This window comes from Aspergillus piperis, assembly GCF_003184755.1.
Source record: "Aspergillus piperis CBS 112811 unplaced genomic scaffold BO85scaffold_6, whole genome shotgun sequence".
Lineage (NCBI taxonomy): Eukaryota > Fungi > Ascomycota > Eurotiomycetes > Eurotiales > Aspergillaceae > Aspergillus > Aspergillus piperis.
Window position 1 is genome coordinate 1,418,211 of NW_020291596.1, and position 16,329 is coordinate 1,434,539.

The following is a 16,329-nucleotide window of genomic DNA, read 5'->3' on the forward strand; positions in this document are numbered from 1 at the left end:
CAGGCAAGTCACCCCGGCCCACTTCAAACAGGCAAGTCAAGACTTCCCCGCACGATAAGATAACCAGCTTCTTTCTTCGGATTTTGTCTTTGCCCTATATCTATCCCACCTCTTTACCACATAGAAACACCGGTTAGCAGCTCCAATTTACCGACAATGGCTCCAACACCCGTCCTAGCCACCTCCGCCTACTACGCCCCTGGCGTGGTGTCATCCGCCTCCAAATATCTCCATGTCTCGGGCCAGCCGGGCACCATTGAAGGCACTGCCCCTGCCGATTACATTTCGCAGATCCATCTTGCCCTCGTGAATCTACACCGTGTGCTAGCCGCCACCGGCGCTACCCCTCGCGATGTAGTCAAACTCACTCTCTACATCGTCGACTACGACCCCAATAACCGTCTCCACACCCGACCTCTGCAGACATGGCTCGCCGGCCACAAACCTGCCATTACTCTTGTTCCAGTACCCCAGCTAGCAGTTCCAGACTGGAAATTCGAGATTGAGGCTACCGTTGCGGTGCCGGACTCTGTCCCAACTTCGCTTTCTCTTCCCTCTCCCACAGAAACCACCGATGTGCTTATCATCGGCGCCGGCCTGTCTGGCCTCATGGCTGCTGAAACCATCCTCCAGTCTGGTCACTCGTGCATCGTGCTCGAAGGCCGCGACCGCGTGGGCGGCAAGACCTGGTCTTGTCCCTTGCCCAGTGGCACCGGAGTGGTCGATCTCGGCGCTGCCTGGATCAACGATACCAACCAGAGCATGATGTATGAGCTGGCAAAACGGGCTGGTGCTGAATTGATCGAGCAGAATACGACGGGTAACTGTGTTTTGCAGCGAGAGGACGGCACCCTCACTGCATTCCCTTACGGGCAGACTCCATGCGTATGCTACCTTCCAACTGGGTTATAACTCACCTTGCTAACCGCGTCAAGATAACTCCTCAAATCCAAAAAGAAATTGAACTTATCCGCGACACTGCCGAACTTGACTGCCAATCTCTCTCCACCAGTCGACCTCAGAATGCCGAACTCGACTCCCTCTCCTTCCTCGCCTATCTCCATTCCCGCAACGCCAGCCCCATCGCTGTAGCCAACGCCTCCGTCTGGACTCGCGCCATGCTCGGCCAAGAACCTCAGGACATCTCCGCTCTATACTTCCTCAACTACTGTAAATCGGGTGGCGGACTACTCCAGATGCGCTCTGATAGGAAACACGGCGCGCAGTATCTGCGTGTGCGACAGGGGACGCAGATCTTTGCGAAGACGTTGGCTGAGTCATTGCCCACGGATACAATTCGCTTCGGGCAGAGAGTGGTGGGGATTACACAGGTGCAGAAAGGGGTGAACTATGTTAAAACGGAGAGTGGATTGGTGGTCAAGGCTCACAAGGTCATTTGTTCAGTGCCGACACCTGTCCTTAAGACGATCAAGTTCGAGCCGCAACTACCTGCTGCTAAGCAGCTGCTGGTCGATTCATTCAGATATGGTTACTACACTAAGGTGATGTTGTCATTCCGGACGGCGTGGTGGGCGGATCGTGGGTTCTGTGGACTGGCGCAGTCGTTTGTTGGTCCTGCGTCGATTTACCGCGATACGAGTGTGCCGGAGGATGGTAAATGGGTGCTCACGGCGTTTTTGGCCGGCGACGCTGGGAGGAAGTGGTCTGGGTTGGGGAGTCAAAGGGAGCGTGAACTAGCGTTGTTGGAGCAGTTGGGTGCGATTTATGGCGATAAGGATCTGCCCAAGAGAGAGTTTGTCGAGGCTCTCGGTCATGAGTGGTCGACTGAGGAACTCTCTGGCTGGGGCTGTCCTTGTCCGGCACTGCCACCAGGCGTGTTAATGCTGGCTGGGGATGCCCTCCGAGAACCGTTCCGGGATGTGCATTTCGTGGGAACGGAGACGGCGGAGGAGTGGAAGGGATATATGGAGGGAGCTGTGCGCAGTGGGAAGAGGGGGGCGGTGGAGGCTGTTAAGGGGCTGACGAGGAGCCAGTTGTGATATACATATGGTAGATATAGTACTAGCGATCATCTAGACGATGCTGCATATGTGAATGGGTATGTTAATGACATCAGTTCTATAGCACGAGTTCCTCGGAATGTATCGCAAGATGCAAATACCGACCAATAAGGAGGCATGCTGTGAAGTGGAATTTACCACAACCAAACCCCAATAGTTGTTTTATTAGCAACCAACTCTTCCAACATAGGAATCTACCCAAAGGATGAAATAAAGATCTACATTCCAGTTTACATAGCCCCAAAACTAACGTGATGGGGTCCAAAAATTGGGAAATGGCAGCTGTGATCCGCCGTACCCCGTGCCAAGCCTGACTCCATCCCCAACTCGATTTGATTGATTCATTCTTAATGCTCAATTCATCCCTCCGTTTGCAGCTTTGCAGCCAACTTCACCTCTCCATCCGTCTCTTAACTCTTCTTATACTCACATAACCCTCGCATCTGCGATGGCCCTCCCTTCCACTCGCACTCGCTAACCCTCCTCATGCCACGCCGCCGCCTCATTCTGGTCGCCGCCCTCCTCGCCCTCGGCCTCCTCTACACCCTCACTTCCCACGGCGCATCCTCCCCTCCTCTCCAGATCATCCCCAATGACTGTCCCTCACGCCCTGATCTCGACAACATTCTAGTCGTCCTCAAAACCGGCGTCACCGAATCACGCACCAAAGTCCCCATCCACCTTTCCACCACCCTCCGCTGCATTCCCAACCACGTCCTCTTCTCCGACTACGTCGAACAACTCTCCCCCACCCACTTCACCCACGATGTCCTCGCCTCACTCTCCCCCGCTCTCCTCAATCATAACCCCGAACTCGACCTCTATCGTCGCGTGCGCGCCGAAGGCCCTGCCGCCCTCACTGCCGCCGACCTGAACCCCGACGTCAACACCCCGATCGGCAAACCCAATAACCCCGGCTGGAAACTCGACAAATGGAAGTTCCTTCCCATGCTGGACGAGGCCCTGCGCGTCAAACCAAATGCGAACTGGTACATCTTCCTCGAGGCCGATACCTACCTCGTCTGGGATAATTTCCTCCAGTGGCTACGGCGCTTCGATCCCTCCAAACCATGGTACCTCGGCAATCAGATGCAGATCGTGGATGCCATTTTCGCCCACGGTGGTTCCGGGTTTGCGCTGTCGCGCCCAGCGCTCGTGCAGGCGGTTAATCAGCGCAAGCGGACTAGCGATGGATGGGAACGTGCCGTGGCGGAACATTGGGCTGGGGATTGCATGCTGGGGATTCTGCTCGAGAATGTCGGGGTGGATCTGACGTGGTCGTGGCCGATGCTGCAGATCGCTCCGCCGGAGGAGATGGATTACTTCTCCATTGGGTATGCGAAGCGGCCGTGGTGTTATCCGGCCGTGTCGTTTCATCATCTGGACGAGCAGGGCATTCGGCAGTTGGATGACCTGGAGAGGGAGCTGGGGCCGCTGAAGACACCGCTGCTGTACCGCGATGTGTTCCTCAAGCTGGTCCGACCGGAGCTGCGCGATGTTCGCACCGAGTGGGATAACCTGGTCGACGGGGACCCCGTGGCCGTGAGCAGCTTCGCGGCCTGTCGGGGCGTGTGCACGCGCGAGGCCAAGTGTCTGCAGTACGCATATAACGAGACGGAGGGAGCGTGTCGCACGTCCACGGTGCTGGCGCTGGGACATGCGCGACCGGGACTATCGGCTGGATGGATGACCGAACGCATTGATGCGATGGCGGAGAGTCTGGGTGAATGTCGCGAGATCAGCTGGATTGATTGATGCGCCCCCTTTTGACAAAGATATTTTCTCATTCATAGTATCATACATACATATATATATAACCGTCTATACAACCAGCGTATACACACACAGTGAAAAATTCACATTTTAGAATCCCTGCACAGGAGTATACCCTTCGATCAACCTACTCTGACTCGACCCGCGAATCTTAAACTCCCTCGCCAACCCCGTCACCTGCAATCCAGCCAGTCTGCCCTCATCGAACCGGAACTGGCCAATGCGCACATCTCTCCCCCCATCCCAATCACAATAAGTAAACACATGCACCGCATAATGTACCGTCACTCCGCCCGTCTCCTCATCCATCTTCACCACCCCGGTCACACTATACACGAACCTCCCCACGGACAAGAACCAATCCCAGCTCTGATCCGGCGTGGCCACATACTCGTGCCAGAAACTCGTGAACGGCACGACGGGCGCCTCGTCCGGTCGGGTCATCATCACTGCCTCGTAGGCAAGCTTGGCTTTGAATTTCGCTAATTCGTGCACTTCGGCGCGGAATTGCGGCATCGCTGATAACATCTCGTCCACGGAAACGTGCGCATCCCGCCCCGTGTTTCCCAGGTAGTTTTTGAGGTAGTCGGCGAAGTGTGTTTGCCCTTGGTTGTGCGCTGCGCGCGCAATGCTATACAGGGTGGTTTTGTCGACGTGGTCGGCGCTGCTGGCTAGTCGGGATTTCCATGGGTAGTAGGGGGATGTGGGTGGTTTGGCTGGGTCGGTGGGAGGTGGGGGGAGAGTGACGCCGTAGTGGGGGAGGGAGTGGGTGATGGTGGTGAACAACGATAGAAGTAGAGATAATAGTAGTATTCGCATTTTGATATGATATGATAGTGTGTGTATAGATAAAAAGATAATGTAGGTATCACGACATACAAGGGACGATGGTGCAAGCAAGCATCTTAAAGAATTAACTACTTACCACTCAAGCTAGGCTAAGACTTTCAGTCATTCCTAACTTAAAACTCGGAAAGGGTCCCTGCCCATTTGTTTCAAACCGATCGGCGTTTCCAGTGGAGTGGTCTGTTTGCCGTTGTGACCTATCGCTGTCCCTGCTCAGCCTTATTTGATACCAGACCCTGCCTTGGCATTGCTGATCTTGTCTGCTTCGGAGATGGGGGTACGTGGATGGCAATGCCTTTTTGAGTCTGTTTCCGCTGTCTTTTCTCTGAATTGAATGAAGGGTTTGTTGTTGCTGTTGCTGCTACGGGTCGTCTTTGCCATTGCGATGAGATGTGCAGGGTCAAACTCTACTGGCTATGAATTGATGTCGTCTCAATGATTGAATTGCATGATGAATAGATTGACTTCACATCCAGCCACCCGGCCTGACCGACCTGTTCCAGACTCTGGCCAGTTTCACGGATCGTCCGTCCAGCCATCCACTCAATTGTCCTTTGCCGACACGGCACACACACACACGGTCGCATTGCTTGGATCGAGCACTGCCACAGATATGTCAGCACTCAACTTGATTCAAACCCTTCAACCCCAGTGTTCAAATAAATATAGAAACGCGGGAGAACAACGGCTGGAATTTCAATCAGGTCAAATTGACAGAGGATGAGAAGGAAGAATGGGACGGAATGCATTCAATTTTGACTTGAAACACCGGATACTACCACACGAACCCGTTCGATTGAGTAAGTCCCCACTGTAGGGGTACTTTTCTGTCCGGAAATGACTTTGTTCTCGGACGTCTGTCATGCACCGTTCAGTTCCGATGTTCGTTCCGTGATCGCTAGCAATGTGCTAGGGAATGTGCTTGATGTCGATTAGAAACGTTGGATATGTAGTGAATCAAGATAGTGACATCCAGGACCTGTTTGGTGATGAGAGTGGACACAGATGCCAGAGCGGGAAGAGGAACTTGCTCCTGTGTGGAATGCAGATTGACAACATGGCAATCCACGACGCGCAAAGATCTCCGGTCCGAAATATGCGGAATTCAGCGAGGTCGGTCAGAGTAAGGTTATATGCTTTGTGGAATGTGGGTTGAGGCATGCCTCGTGGTGCGGGTGATCTGGCCCCATTTGGGGGCGATGAGTCTGAAGTGCATATTGATCCTGGGGTCTCGGCGGGCTCAGTGTCACTGTTGGTGAGGGTTTATCTGCTCAATGCGAGCTACTGAGAGTGCAATTGCATCTTGTGTAGTGGGCGCTAACTGTCAGACAGATTTTGTCTTTATCAGATGGTGTAGATGAGTGATAAGATGATCGTCACTGCTTGGCATGAATGCTGTGAACATTACCCCATCACGGTTGTCCGATCACTTCGAAACACTCGTACGGGTAGCAAACCCAGCCTCAGCAAAAGCTCAGCAAGCACTAAAAGAGGATTAACAACAGCCATGATGGCCATACATACCATTCATCTCATAAACATATATACATTTCCTCGCCATCCACTCATGCAACCGGAATATACTCCCTGGCAGAAACAGCATCCGTCCTAGCCAGCACCTTATTCCCCTCTCCCACAGCCTCGGCATAATACCTCGTATCACTCGACGCCCGCTCACTCTTCCACAACAGGGTCGTCTCGAAAGACTTCCGCGACACCACTCCAAGAGACGTCGCATTACCCCTCTCAGACTGATAGAACCGCCATGCCTTTGTCTCCGTATCGCCATTCCAAGACACATACAACCGGACAGTCTGCGACGCGTCCACATATGCAGCAATGGCCGGGACTTCCGTCGGGGTGCCCGTCCAGTTGGCCAAGAATCCACGATAACTCTCCGCCTCCTCGATGAAAGCGTGATAGATGATCTTATTATTGGCGTCGTATTCAGTGACTGCGCCTGCTTGGCCCCAATTCACGAAGATGTTGTCATTTGATAGCAGCTGCGCGTTCCCTTGTGAAGCTGCCTGAATTCCATACGGAGCTGTCGCTTTCCGGAGGATCGTCGCGGTATCGCTGCTGTGGTTCAATTCGACGATCAGTGCGCGCGATACGTTGTTGACGATGACTTCGCCGTTGCCGGAGTTGTCGAAGAAGGAGATTATTTCTTTTGTTTGGGACTGGTAGTGCCAACGTGCGTGGTGCTGATACCCAAAGGTGAAGTTGTAGTTGAAGGTAGAGTGCTTGCCTCCGAGCTCCCAGATGATGGACCCGTCGGTGCCGTTGATCTTGAAGATGGTGCTGAAGTGTCGCGAGGACAGGAGGTAGTTGCCGTCTTTGTCTTTGTCCACGCTATTCAGGTGGATGAAATCCCATGTCGTGCTGGAGGAGAGACCGCTGTCGCTGGTTGATGAGCCGAGGGTGACCAGGCTGTCTGGGATGTGTCAGTAAAGCTCAAAAGAGAGCTGATAGACGAGACGAACCTGCGGGGTCGACGTGGTCGAGAGCGTTCCACTCGAAGATCAGTTCACCAGTCTCGATGTCGAATTCTGCATTGCATTAGCGCGAACAACGGCGTTGACCAATGATGGATACTCACCCTGGAACAGACCATCACCAATCCAATGCTGCGACGAGTTCCCGCCATAAGCCGACAGATTAGCCACGGTAGGGAGATAGACCTCCACCAGCGCGGTCTTCCCGTCGATGACATTGAACTCGTGAATAGAAGGAATACGATGATTCCCCGCCTTCGCAGTCACGACATGCTCATAGTTCTGGTTCAATATGACCTGCTGCCCGAACCCTTCACCATGCGATGTATCCATCGTCCCCTGGAATCCCTGCAGGACAGGCTCACCCTGGTATGTCGTGACGTGAAAATTACCGACAAACCCGGCATAATACCCGATACCAGACCAGATTAGGTCGCCATTCTTGCGGTAGATGTATGCACCGCTCTGCTGGATATCGTCCGAGTAAGGGGCGAGAAAGACATACTCGGTGCCGTTGGCATCGGGGGCCGGGATGGTGATGTTCAGCTTGGGAGGGGAGAGGTCTGGACGCGAGCGATATTGCCCGTCCGCTATAGTAAGGGGGGACAGAGCTGCCAGGAGCAGGCTATATTTGGTTAGAGCGATCATGCTGCTACTTCTATGCTTCGCAATGCTCTCGTCCTGCTTCCGGAATCCTCCTCCATTTTCATCCCTGGACCTCCCCTTTTATGCGCCGATTCCTATCACACCATCTGTGGTGGTGTCGAGGACAAGGTTGAACAATTCCTAACCGGCACAATGATAACACCATCGGTGGACACTTTGCACTCATCGCCAATATCGCTTAAGCTGCAACTAGATGTTAGTTCTTCGGCAAGAGAGAGTTGTTGATTCGGCTTTTACCCCCGGATCGGGTACTTGGTGGGGGATTTATTGTGCCATTGATCTTCGCGATGACGCGAGCACGGCTGGCGATGACTACATCAACAGGTACACAAGCGAGGTCAACACAGTTCTTCCGGATGTTAGGTGTGAAGCACATACCCAGCATCTACTTCAAAGGGAATAGATGTCAATATTGACGGTCTGTTAGATATAATCTGTCACAGATGCCATGTTTTCAGGGATATGGATAACAACCTACCTGCCTGATCCCACTTTCATAGAGCTGTTATCTTATCAAGATCGCTCATACCGAACTCATGACAGACTTGAACCGCGGACAGGCCTCTGCACCATTCCTGTTCCTGCAATATCGCGTCATTTCATTTCGGCAAATATTTGCAAGCGAGGCAGCACGCTAACTATATGAGCGAGTGACAGCGGATTATCCGAGCATGTGGAAGGAAATGAGGAGGAATATCACTGCCTTCAATGACAGTAATAGACGTGATTTAGTTGGAGGAGGGCTTTGGAAGTTCTACCTTCCTTCGTGTGATATCGTTGCGATATGATACTTTGACTCGCAGTGATATAGTATACGCTGGTATGAACTACTAATTAAGTTAGTGAGGTAGATAAAGTGCATATAAAATGCCACTTGTAAACCCAATATTGAGTAAAATCCAGTTCAGTTCACACAGCACGTTAAAATAAAGAGCAACTGCGAATAGACGTAGCTATCTTCTTTTCAACTGAAATATAATTGCAGGACCCATTATCGTAATTGTGTATTCCATCGGTTATTGGCTCGTTTTGTGATCGCTGAAGCCATATTACTTCTAGTAACAAATCTGTTGGGACTTGAAGGCACCGTGACTTGACTCCGACAACTTACCTCAATATATATATTGATGACTGTCTATCCTTGTCTTCAACATCATCGCGAATACGAAAAACCCTGAATAAAGACATGACGACGTGCTAGGTTACAAAGTACCAATAGCAATGCTACATATGACTGGAGCCTATAATACTACCGGAAGATGTTGGGTAAACTGCAGCTGATTGGTGTGGGAGGTTCTCGTGGTGTTGTAATTATATGTTCTACATAGTGCATACCACTTTAGATGAAGCCATAGCAGGATAGATGGCCCGTACTGCTCTAGATCTAGTGACTTCTCGGCGTGGGGTCTTAGCCTAAGATCTGGCTATATCGATACATTACTGTCATAAAGGAACGCTACCTCCAACTAAGGACAGAGCCGATACCAAAACAAAGAGCAAGCCATCCACAACTGCAATTAATGAGGAATCCCAGTCTTGCTATTACCTCAGAATGACTATCTAATTGTGCTTGAGAATCCATCTTCAAATCTAGAATTATGGAGACGACTCCGCCCGAAATGCCAAGCACACTATCCTGATTAGTTCCATTGCAAAGTCGTCGGGATCCGCCGACGCGTATATTATCCGTCTCCGACATCGGAGACCTAACGTATTCCTCGTATCTATCCTAACCCAAAATTAAATAGTAGTAATTATTGTCTCAGTCACTCATTCCCTCGTAAGCAAGTAAGCAAGTAAGTAAATAAGCAAACACATCAATAAGCGTAACGGTACGTCGGCGACATATCACCCAGCAATTCTTCCTCTTCCTCCGTGATGGTCGACGGATCGATGCGACCCTCGGCGATCGCGCGGTCGCGTTTCTTGTTGTCGTGCCACACCGCTAGGAAGTAGAGGATTGACATGGCGGCGGAGAAGGCAAGGAAGGACACACCGATGCTGTATCCGGGACGGTAGAAGGGGGCATCTTTCGAGAGGAAGGAGTAGGTGGAGATGATTCCGCCAACTGTGTTCAGAGGGTTAGTTACTGGTCGGCCGGGGGTAAGCAAAAGGGCCGTGCTACTTACTGTTGCCAAAACCAATCTGCCATGCCGTTCCTATACTGCGCCGACGATGTCCACCGAGGTTCATCGCGAACCAGCAGACTAATACTGGCATCGCGCTGTAGCAGCCGCTGGTCACCAGGAACAGCGCGCCGTATTGAACATGGTATTGTGCGGTGTCGTGGATGTTGAGCAGGATACCGAATCCGGCCATGGCTACCAACATCGGGATGATGGTGAACAGGAAGCGATGGCGGAATTTATCAGAGAGGTATGCGATGAGCATGGAGAAACCGAACGAGGCGGCCCAGGGTGGGATGGAGTAGAGCTGGGTTTTGACCGCTGGAAGTACATTAGCGACTGCACTATTATCGGTTATTTTAAGGGCAAGAACATACAACTGTAGCCGTAGGTCTGGATAATGGTCGGCGCAAAGTAGGCGTAACCATAAGCCGTAACCACCTGTCCAAAGTACATCAAGCCACCGATGAAGATCTTGTCTGCACAAATCATTAGCACTGTTACGCTATCGCAGCCACGGATACCTACAGTCCTTGAAGACGGCAGCAATATCACGCCAGGTCATGCTAGCATCGGCAGCCGATTTTCCAACATCCTTCGCCAGCTTGTCGCGCAGGAATGCCCGCTCTTCCTCCGTCAGCCATTTGGCGTCTTCGGGGAAGTCGGGAACCACGAAGAAACAGCCAATGGCCACCACACAGGTCAGAACACCCTCGATGATAAACACCCATCGCCATCCACTGTATCCTCGGAGGCCGTCCATCTGTCCCAAACCGTAGGCGAGCAAGCCACCAAAGGCACCGGCGAGAGTCGTCGAGCTGAAGAAGAAACTGAAGCGCTTCTGGGCTTCGCTGCGCTTATACCACATTCCCAGCAGGTAGAAGCCTATCGAGTCAGTATGCGACCATAAAATCGTGGATAACTCGACATACACCCAGGAAACAGGCCGGTCTCGAACATGCCCAGGAACCAGCGCGTTGTCATCAGTCCTCCCCAATTCTGCACCAAACCCTGGCAGACCATGACCAGCCCGAAGCCAAACATACACAGCGACACTATAAGCACGTCAGTGTGGCCCAAAATCTTGCGGCGCAATACGTACACCATGTGTGCGGCTTCAACTTCTTCATCAACACGTTGGACGGAATTTCGAAGATGATGTAGGGGACAAAGAAGATGGTAAGGGCGGTGTTATATTTGGTTCCAGACTCAATATTCAAGTCGGATTTGAGACCCAAAATGGCCGCGTTACTGACATTGACGCTGCGCAATTGATGAGCTTCACGCCTTTTGGAGTCGAGCGTCCATTTCACTGGGAGTCATGCATACCGATCCAAAAATGCAAGCAGATACATGACGCAAAGACACGGCACCACATGCCAGTCAATCTTGGCCATCAACTTGCGCTCGTTGACGGAGGCGTATTGCGATGGTGCCGGTGAGGACTCGCCATTGTCAGCCACTGGCTGTTTCTCTGTAATCCGAGTCAGTCAAAATTGGGAGAGTCGAGCGCCGATCAAGTCACAGCGCAGAGAATAATTCCGATCGCGGTTAAACATACCGTCAACGGTCATTTTCTATCGCGCGATCGCAAGAACGATCGCAGAACACGCACACGCACAACCGGATGAGGGCGAAAGAAAAGCAGAGTCTGAGAAAATCCAAACATGACGGCGACGACAGCGCGCGTGGCTGCAGCGGACTTTTAAACCGGAGCTGAAGGGCGGGGAAAGCTAGATCGGCCAAGCTGAACCAGGAACGATGATGACTCCTATGATGGCCAAAAAATGCGCCAATCCGAGGAGACAGTGGAGACCAGCTGGGTTGGATGAACCAACCATCCATGTCCGATTTGGAGCTGGCCACTGCGCTATCGCAGTCTACGCTGGTTCGGGTTGTGACGATCGAGTCATGCTGGATTTTTCATTTGGTCGGCTGTCTCTCTCTCTGTTTTCTGTCTTGTCCTCTGTCTCTCCCTTCCCTCGGCTAAGGGTTGAAGGATGAGGCTTGGCACCGATGTCGGGATACCTGGACTCTTATGACTGGTACAGAGTAGTAGTCTAACTCGTACATTAGCTATGTAACATCCTGAATATTGCGCATAAACAATTCAACCTCGGAGGAAAGGCGAGCCTGTCGGCAAAGGTTACTTGTCGATCGCGCCGAAAGGCAAGGGGGGTTCCATGAATATCACTTGCCCGATTGGGATCCGGTCGGTGATTCAGCTGCAGCGATCTGGAGTTCAAGCTTCATGGTGGCTCCCTCCCGTGCAAAGTTCTTGCTTGTGTGGGTTGGTCCACTAAGTAGAGATTTACAGTGTCAGAAGCAGAAAAAACTTGTCTCCCGAGTCAGAGAGCCATGATGGTTGAGGGCAACATCTCAAACCCACACCGGAACTGAATCGGAGGATCTGCGATGCTCACCAGAAGAATAACAGGGTTGTTAATATGGGGAAGCGGGTCTTGGAATCGTCAACAAGTTTAAGATCCAATGAGGGCCAGTTTGATTTGCCATGTCCGCGGTACTTGCCCCAACCAATAATGTGTCTGCAATCCGCATATGTCTGAAGGCATAAAGTACAAGATAATGATTATATAAGTTATTCAAGAACAAGCAACGCTACATTATATCTATCTAATTAACGAATCCATTGCCAATAAATACAACAGAATAACACATTCTTAGACATCATCATCATGATTGATCCCCCAATCCCAGCAGCGTCACCCTCAACTTTTGCTCAGGTAACACTTGTCCTCCGTATCATCACGCAATCAACTCTCTTCTTAATAACTGCCGTAAGAAGCGTACTTGCCATAGTTGCCGTAGTTGCCGTAGTTCCCATATCCCGCAGCAGCAGTGGTCGTGCTAGCAGCGGAGGTGGTCGAGGACTCATTGCCCTGGTCGGGCTGGGGCTCAGCATCCCTCTTGTACGATCCATAGCTGGCATACTTGCCATAGTTGCCGTAGTTTCCATAGTTGCCGTAGTTCGCTGCAGTCGTGGTCGCAGACTCGGTCGAGCACGTCGCGGAAGCAGTGCTGCTCACCTCGGGCTCCTCGTCACGCTTGTACGCCTCGTAGCTACCGTAGTTGCCATAGTTGCCGTAGTTGCCATAGTCGCCATAGCTGGCCGGTGCAGTGGTTGTAGGGACCGCGGTGGTGGTGGTCGAGCTAGGATCTGGTTCCTCACCACGCTTGTAGGCCTCGTAACTGCCATAGTTGCCGTAGTTGCCATAGTTTCCATAGTCTCCGTAGCTAGCAGGGGCGGTAGTAGTAGGGACCGCAGTTGTGGTGGTGGAGCTGGGGTCAGGCTCCTCGCCACGCTTGTAGGCTTCATAGCTGCCATAGTTACCGTAGTTTCCGTAGTTGCCATAGTCGCCGTAGCTAGCAGGGGCAGTGGTGGTAGGGATAGTGGTGGTGGTGCTCAAGCTGGGATCGGGCTCTTCGCCACGCTTGTAGTTTTGGTAGCTACCATAGGTGCCGTAGTCTCCATAGTTGCCATAGTTTCCATATCCCGCAGCAGTGGTGGAGGTGGCAGAGGCAGTCGACGACACGCTGCTGGTCGTCTCATCCGCCTCAGGCTCGCCGTCCCTCTTGTAGGCTTGGTAGTTACCGTAGTTGCCATAGTTGCCGTAATCTCCGTAGCTTGCAGGAGTTTCAGTGGCCGTGGCAGTGGAAGTCTCGGTGGCCACAGGACGGGCTGTAGCAGCGAGCAGGTGGCTGCTCAGCACCAGGAGAAGACCCTTAGAAACGGAATGCATCATGTACAACGAGATGAGGAAGTATGATTAGAGTTTATGAGAGGGGAGTGTGATGTTCTGGAAGATCTTGGGATTTGCATGAGACTGGGGAATACACGCGGCCATATTTATAACTTCTTCGTCTCCCTGCTTAACACCCCGGCATCCATTTTTAGCAGAATGCCAATATCTCTCATCGTGGAGTAAGCGTCCTGCTATGGCGTACCGGCATGATTGGCCAAGTCTCGGATTGTGCCATCTCTCGAAGCTCTATCTCGAGAGTAGCCGAGGACCGGCCTCAGTCCAATCACGGCGACACCCCGAGATGACCAAGTGGCGCTGCGGATGCCAGTGTTACACTCATATGCCTCACAAGTAGGCACCCCCTCATTGCGAGCTGGTGCATCCACTTCCCTCTCCGGGATAAGAAGGGGCTTGGAAGTTGACCTAGATCGCGGCGATGACCCATCGTGATCCGCCACCAGGCGGCCAATATAGGGTGTTAATAATAGCGTGCAGATGGTTTAATGACGGTGAATCCGGGTTTAATCTCGGGAGTAAGGCATCTTTGCGTCATGTCTCAGTTGGACGAAAGTAAGATGTCGAGCTGTAAGGCGGGCAGTGAGCTCGTATTAAGGATCTCCAGCGATTCATCCACTCCGGAAACCCTCATTGGGCGGCCGAATGAGACAACGTCTGCGGCCAAGCGGAGGGTGTCTTACTTGGAACAAATAACATCACCGCCAGGATGAGCCTCTCCGCACCTGCACGAGCCTGGTTGTCTCACCAACCACTCGGATGAGTGTTACACCCGTCACTTGGTCCTCCCAACGGCGGGTTTGGCTTCGGGAGGATATTATTAGCATCGGACCTGGCGGAGGCATAGATGGGCCCATTGGCCCTCCTCCATAGGCAACCGAGAATAAACACTCGTGCTGCGCTCTTTTTGCCGAAGAAGAAGGCTCGCGAAGTTGTTGCTCATTCTCTTTCTGTCGAAAAAGAGTTGTTCCTAGATACCATGAGTTCTGCGCGCAACACCAACTCTTTTGACGACAAGATGAACACCTCGGAGCGGTCCGACTCGGCCGATCGCGAGAGACTTTATGTCGATGAAGAAGATGTTCACTGGTCGGGGAAGAAGAGTGTGCGATCGGGGCCTGGAAGTTGGCTGAACATCATTTTCGTCGTTGTCATTGCCATAGTGTCGTGTTTGGTCGGCATCTTCGTCGGCCACAACCAAGGAGATTCAGACAAGGCGTGCACGCGGCGCATCACCCAGCACTGTACGTTCTAATCCCAAGACTGACACGGAGAGTCAAAAAGCGAGGAAATCAGAACGTTGAGCTAACGCGACCGTAGCACCCGTGATATCCAATGTTGGGCTCAACTATCACAAGCAACAGTTTAACGGGTCGCTCCTTAAAGAAAATATCTTCCGACAAGATGCCAGCCCCGAAGTGGATGCAGCATGGGAATCTCTCGGTGCCAACTGTTGGTTTCCTTTCACATCATGAAGTGAGTGAGCGGAGTTGGCTGATCGTAGTCCAGACCGATCCATTCGCGTGCCTGCCGAAGAAGCCGGGAAATCAGGACTCGCTCCCGACCAGGTTAAGATCAACGAGAAGTACGGAGGTGGATATCCTGCTAATGTGGAGGGATTCCACCATCTGCACTGCCTGGTATGTTAGACAAGGTAAAGGACAATATAGGTTGTGCGACTAACGGGTTACAGAATCTCCTACGCCAATCCCTTTACTACAACTACGACTACTACCATGACCTTGGCAAGGGCGCCTTCACCAACAATGACTACGTTGTCCGTCGCCACGTCAGTACGTTTTCAATACTACTTATTTCGTTTCAAATCAGTACTAACGTGGATAGCTCATTGTCTCGATATTATCCGCCAGCAGCTGATGTGCACCGTGGACGTGGGAGTCCTGGGTCAAGTTTGGGTCCACCCCGACCACCCCGAGCCCTTCGTTGACTTTAACACTGAGCACAAGTGTCGCAACTTTGAGGAAATCCGTGAATGGGCGGAGCGAAACCAGCTTCCAGAGACTGTTCCTAATGACTTCCTCCAACCCCCGAAGATCGGGGATAGAGTGTATGAGGAGATTCCATGATGGTTGCTGCTCCCTGTATATAGAATGTACATATAAATGTCTTGATGTTAATGAACTAAGGAAACGCGATCCCTGTGTAATGTAAAGCGGCTCTGTGAAACATTGGGCTCAAACTCCAATTCAATATTCCCCGAGAGAGGGAATCTGGAACAAACAGACCATGGACTCTTGGAAGCCTAATGAAATCAGGTTGCAGCGGACTGAGTCATGAAATTTAATGTGACAAATTAAGTTTGGTGATATTAAAAGATAGGATTGAATGGGAATGGTAGTAGTAGAATTGGTTTGTAAATTCTGCCTGGGGATGGAGAATCAATCAATGCTCCCAGGGATCAGCATAATGTAAAACAGCCTATTGCACTTTCCACAAGATTCCTGGTTGCTCGCATGTATACCAAATCCGGCAGTCCTGAATGGCACCAGGCATGAATATGACTTGACTGGCCGGATAGGGCTGATTAAGGTTACATTGATCCGCTGCCGTCCCATGGTTGTTACCTTTGAAGGGTTTGACCCAGGAGATTGAGGTTGCAGTC

General features: G+C 51.8%; 7 protein-coding genes across 7 annotated transcripts; 3 read left to right on the plus strand and 4 right to left on the minus strand.

Moving 5' to 3' along the window:
• The first annotated feature begins 62 nt into the window (after positions 1 to 62).
• BO85DRAFT_395014 (putative flavin-containing amine oxidase) lies at positions 63 to 2,086 on the plus strand. Its single transcript, XM_025656942.1, has 2 exons — positions 63 to 885; positions 936 to 2,086. Exons 1-2 carry the CDS (start codon positions 157 to 159, stop codon positions 1,998 to 2,000), a joined length of 1,794 nt encoding a protein of 597 aa, XP_025517257.1. The 5' UTR covers positions 63 to 156; the 3' UTR covers positions 2,001 to 2,086.
• Positions 2,087 to 2,395: 309 nt separating this feature from the next.
• Positions 2,396 to 4,125, plus strand: BO85DRAFT_448262 (uncharacterized protein). The gene has a single exon (XM_025659894.1). The coding sequence runs from the start codon at positions 2,508 to 2,510 to the stop codon at positions 3,774 to 3,776; it is 1,269 nt and encodes a 422-aa protein (XP_025517258.1). The 5' UTR covers positions 2,396 to 2,507; the 3' UTR covers positions 3,777 to 4,125.
• On the minus strand, positions 3,746 to 4,863 carry BO85DRAFT_448263 (uncharacterized protein). Its single transcript, XM_025659895.1, has one exon. The coding sequence runs from the start codon at positions 4,611 to 4,613 to the stop codon at positions 3,885 to 3,887; it is 729 nt and encodes a 242-aa protein (XP_025517259.1). The 5' UTR covers positions 4,614 to 4,863; the 3' UTR covers positions 3,746 to 3,884.
• A 1,087-nt stretch (positions 4,864 to 5,950) lies between these two features.
• BO85DRAFT_519118 (arylsulfotransferase family protein) lies at positions 5,951 to 7,920 on the minus strand. Its single transcript, XM_025665021.1, has 3 exons — positions 7,240 to 7,920; positions 7,124 to 7,189; positions 5,951 to 7,074 (listed from the first exon to the last, which is right to left on the minus strand). The coding sequence occupies exons 1-3, from the start codon at positions 7,781 to 7,783 to the stop codon at positions 6,206 to 6,208; spliced, it is 1,479 nt and encodes a 492-aa protein (XP_025517260.1). The 5' UTR covers positions 7,784 to 7,920; the 3' UTR covers positions 5,951 to 6,205.
• A 1,249-nt stretch (positions 7,921 to 9,169) lies between these two features.
• Positions 9,170 to 11,583, minus strand: BO85DRAFT_467973 (MFS transporter). Its single transcript, XM_025662224.1, has 8 exons — positions 11,489 to 11,583; positions 11,257 to 11,401; positions 11,030 to 11,190; positions 10,860 to 10,982; positions 10,456 to 10,812; positions 10,305 to 10,406; positions 9,931 to 10,248; positions 9,170 to 9,869 (listed from the first exon to the last, which is right to left on the minus strand). Exons 1-8 carry the CDS (start codon positions 11,499 to 11,501, stop codon positions 9,619 to 9,621), a joined length of 1,470 nt encoding a protein of 489 aa, XP_025517261.1. The 5' UTR covers positions 11,502 to 11,583; the 3' UTR covers positions 9,170 to 9,618.
• A 1,130-nt stretch (positions 11,584 to 12,713) lies between these two features.
• BO85DRAFT_437389 (uncharacterized protein) lies at positions 12,714 to 13,688 on the minus strand (the record flags this gene model as incomplete). Its single annotated transcript, XM_025658618.1, has 1 exon — positions 12,714 to 13,688. The coding sequence occupies one exon, from the start codon at positions 13,686 to 13,688 to the stop codon at positions 12,714 to 12,716; it is 975 nt and encodes a 324-aa protein (XP_025517262.1).
• Positions 13,689 to 14,559: 871 nt separating this feature from the next.
• On the plus strand, positions 14,560 to 15,861 carry BO85DRAFT_448268 (oxidase ustYa family protein). Its single transcript, XM_025659896.1, has 5 exons — positions 14,560 to 14,950; positions 15,027 to 15,158; positions 15,216 to 15,346; positions 15,400 to 15,499; positions 15,552 to 15,861. Exons 1-5 carry the CDS (start codon positions 14,686 to 14,688, stop codon positions 15,791 to 15,793), a joined length of 870 nt encoding a protein of 289 aa, XP_025517263.1. The 5' UTR covers positions 14,560 to 14,685; the 3' UTR covers positions 15,794 to 15,861.
• The last annotated feature ends 468 nt before the right edge of the window (positions 15,862 to 16,329 follow it).

Coding starts and splice junctions, on each gene's coding strand:
- BO85DRAFT_395014 (XM_025656942.1), top strand. CDS start 157: ATGGCTCCAACACCCGTCCTAGCCACCTCCGCCTACTACGCCCCTGGC. Junction 886..935: donor CTTACGGGCAGACTCCATGC/GTATGCTACCTT, acceptor AACCGCGTCAAG/ATAACTCCTCAAATCCAAAA.
- BO85DRAFT_448262 (XM_025659894.1), top strand. CDS start 2,508: ATGCCACGCCGCCGCCTCATTCTGGTCGCCGCCCTCCTCGCCCTCGGC.
- BO85DRAFT_448263 (XM_025659895.1), bottom strand. CDS start 4,613: ATGCGAATACTACTATTATCTCTACTTCTATCGTTGTTCACCACCATC.
- BO85DRAFT_519118 (XM_025665021.1), bottom strand. CDS start 7,783: ATGATCGCTCTAACCAAATATAGCCTGCTCCTGGCAGCTCTGTCCCCC. Junction 7,190..7,239: donor TGGTGATGGTCTGTTCCAGG/GTGAGTATCCAT, acceptor AATGCAATGCAG/AATTCGACATCGAGACTGGT. Junction 7,075..7,123: donor CGACCACGTCGACCCCGCAG/GTTCGTCTCGTC, acceptor GACACATCCCAG/ACAGCCTGGTCACCCTCGGC.
- BO85DRAFT_467973 (XM_025662224.1), bottom strand. Junction 10,983..11,029: donor GTTGAAGCCGCACACATGGT/GTACGTATTGCG, acceptor ACGTGCTTATAG/TGTCGCTGTGTATGTTTGGC. Junction 10,407..10,455: donor TGCTGCCGTCTTCAAGGACT/GTAGGTATCCGT, acceptor TGATTTGTGCAG/ACAAGATCTTCATCGGTGGC.
- BO85DRAFT_448268 (XM_025659896.1), top strand. CDS start 14,686: ATGAGTTCTGCGCGCAACACCAACTCTTTTGACGACAAGATGAACACC. Junction 15,347..15,399: donor TCCACCATCTGCACTGCCTG/GTATGTTAGACA, acceptor AACGGGTTACAG/AATCTCCTACGCCAATCCCT. Junction 15,500..15,551: donor CGTTGTCCGTCGCCACGTCA/GTACGTTTTCAA, acceptor TAACGTGGATAG/CTCATTGTCTCGATATTATC.